Raw genomic sequence first — 2,883 nt, forward strand, 5'->3', positions numbered from 1 at the left:
GCGCGAAGCATCAGCGCCTCCTGCCGCTCGTGGGGCACCACCTGCCGGTCACCACTCAGCAGCGTCCAGCCCTCCATGTCCACAAACTGTGGGGCACAGAGATGTGTCACACAGGCTCATGTCCAACATCCACGCGGGCTGATGTGTCCCTGCCTGCCTGCCCACACACCTCACGACGGGCATACGTCGAGCTCCGGCAGCGGTCAGTGGCCCCGAAGCAGAAGCAGCGGGTGCAGCCTTTGGGGTTGGCAGCATCCAGTGAGAATGTCCCCAGGCGGCACTGGTCACACCTCGGGCCCTGCACGTTCTCCTGAGGGTGGGAGGGCACGGCAGGGCAGTCAGCCACGTGTAGGGGGTCCAGCCAGTGTTGCCTGTCACCCTGCAACTGAGCTGGCTGTCCCAAAGTGTTCCAGGAGGCCCCAGCCTCCCGGAGAGGATGAACTTCAGCTGACAAAGCAAGATGAGGGATGGGGTGGGGAGCGGGCCGGGCCGGTGGACCCCTCACCTTGCAGTAGCACTGGCCTGTGAGGGGGTCACACGTGCCGGGCGCAGAGCCTGCCTCATGGCAGTCACAGGGGCGGCAGCTGGGGAAGCCGTGGAACCCCGGAGCACAGGTGTCACAGCGGCGTCCGGCCACGTTGGGTCTGCACCTGCCATGAGAGGTCAGGAGCTGGCTGGGCCTCCTTCCACCTGCCCTTTATGTTGAGACGGGACCAGAGGTGTCCCCCCACCATGGTGATGACCCCCCAAGAGCCAGAGGAGAGGGCGCTGCTGAGCCCCAGGAGACCCTGCCAGGCGGGGATGGGGTCAGGGCTTACGGGCAGGGGACCCAGGACTGCTCCAAGGCCACAGAGACCCCCAGCACATGCACTCACTTGCATTGGCCACTGTCCGCATCGCAGGTGGGGTCCATGAGCTCCTGGACACCGGGCCCCGAGCAGTTACACTCCTCACAGCCCACCAAGGGGTGGCAGCCAAAGGTCTGGGGCTGGCAGACGAGGCAGTCGGGCGGGATGGTGCGCGGGGGGCAGATGCACTGGCCTGTGAGCTCATCACAGAGGCGGCCGCTGCAGTCACAGGCTGTGGGTGCAGGCACAGCCCCCGGTCAGAAGGCCCGATGGTGGCCCTGGGGGCATTGAACATGGGGCGGGGAGCGAGGCCACCCTACACCAGCCTGGATCCACCCACTCCGGGCCCCAACTCCCAGGCAGCTCCTCTGACGTGAGGTCAGGTGCTCAAAACTGCTATCCGGTCCCCAGGACCTTCCGGACAACAGGAGGGGCAGCACGAGTCCACCAGCTCCAGAACATTCTCCTGACCACTGTTGCCTGGCGGGCACCCCTGAGCACTCCTGGGACTGGGGTACTCACGCCTGCAACTGGGGAAGCCCCAGTAGCCGGTGGCACAGCGGGAGCAGTCGCGGCCGATGACATGGGCACGGCAGGGACACTGGCCCCCAAAAGGCTCGCATGTGGGGCCCATGGCGCCCACCTCGTGGCAGCCGCACGGCCGAGCCCCGTTGTTGTAAAAGAGTGAGAGGGAGGTGGCAGCACTGCGGCAGAAGGCGGATGAGCTGGAGGGGCTGGGAGAGGGGTGGGGGTGAGGCCAGCTGTCAGCCAGCTACACCCCTGCACACCCCCACCCCCAGCCCCGAGCCCAGCCCACCTGATGTGGTAACCGTGGGTGGCGCACTGGCTGATGAAGTCGTAGGACTTGTCCAAGGGCTCCTCCCGCAGGTAGCTGGAGCTATAGGCTTCCTCGGGGACCACCAGCACGTACTCCTAGAGTATCAAGGCCCAGTCACCTCCTGTGGGCCCAGCGCTTCTCTCCCGCAGGCCAGCATCCGGCCGGATAGAATCATACCCTGTTCTGGGCCCTAGCGAGGCTGCCAGGTTATGGGTCCCTCCCTTGGCCACTCAGAGGGGAGGCCGGCCTTTGCTGCCAAACAGAAGCTCAGGAACAGGTCGTGAAGAGGCAATTGGGCTCCTGGTGCCCCCATCCCTTTCTGCCAGACACCCCCGTCTCCTTCCAGGCCTCCTCCTCCAAGAAGGCCACTCTGACCAGCAGGGCCCCCAGGAGCTGGTGGGAGTTATGGACCCCAGGGCCTCTCAAGATGGGCCTGGAGGTCCCTAGACCCTGCTGCCCTGGCACTGGGCTCAGAGTCGCCTGTAAAGACTAGGGGACACGCCCTGGCAGGGTAACCTCTAATGGTATGATGGGTGGAGGACAGACACCAGCCTCCAACTCACCAGCCAGAGCCACCGGCCCTCAGGCACACGCACGGTCACAGTGAGTTCGCCGTCAGTCACGTCCAGGATGGCCCGGCCCTCGCACACCACCAGTGTACGGCAGCCATAGCCATGCGGGCAGAAGCTGGCGTTGGCGTGGCCTGGAGGCGAGAAACAGTAAGTCAACACCCACCACAGGCAGACCGCCCCTGCCCCACAGCTCGTCCCAGGGACCCCTGCAGTCGCCCCGGAGGCGCGTGTCCCTGTGGACTGTGCATCTGTGAACATGACATGGATGTGTGACCCGTCCAGAGGCCCACAAGGCCTGGCACACTCATGCAACATGAATTGGCCATGGTCATGTACATGGGCTGGTGAGATGCAGGTCTCTGGGCCCCAGAGAGCAGAAGGGAACAAATACATATGGACATGTGTCCCCAGGGAGCCCTCAGTCACCCTGGCATGTGGGGGGGGAGTTCTGAGTTACCACACAGACATGAGGGGCAGGGGCTGCCACCTGCCATGGGCTGGGGCACCCCGTTTGAGAGCCAAGGGCAGGACAAGGTGTGTGGCTCTGTCACTCACAGCCAGGGGATGGGCCCCGCTTTGTGGCCACGTGAGCTGTGGACCCAGCTGCACCCCATCCACGTCCTCC

General features: G+C 65.0%; 1 protein-coding gene across 1 annotated transcript in view; it reads right to left on the reverse strand.

Moving 5' to 3' along the window:
• LAMA5 (laminin, alpha 5) overlaps positions 1–2,883 on the reverse strand; it is a 66,118-nt gene that overhangs the window by 15,146 nt on the left and 48,089 nt on the right. The window contains exons 34-40 of the mRNA XM_010841913.1: positions 2,250–2,389; positions 1,666–1,781; positions 1,371–1,582; positions 876–1,080; positions 506–650; positions 170–310; positions 1–86 (exon numbers count right to left, since the gene is read on the reverse strand). Of these exons, the coding sequence (XP_010840215.1) occupies positions 1–86; positions 170–310; positions 506–650; positions 876–1,080; positions 1,371–1,582; positions 1,666–1,781; positions 2,250–2,389 (1,045 nt within the window). The remainder of the gene's footprint in view (positions 87–169; positions 311–505; positions 651–875; positions 1,081–1,370; positions 1,583–1,665; positions 1,782–2,249; positions 2,390–2,883) is intronic.

The sequence above is a fragment of the Bison bison genome, unplaced genomic scaffold (genome assembly GCF_000754665.1).
Source record: "Bison bison bison isolate TAMUID 2011002044 unplaced genomic scaffold, Bison_UMD1.0 scf7180017864167, whole genome shotgun sequence".
Lineage (NCBI taxonomy): Eukaryota > Metazoa > Chordata > Mammalia > Artiodactyla > Bovidae > Bison > Bison bison.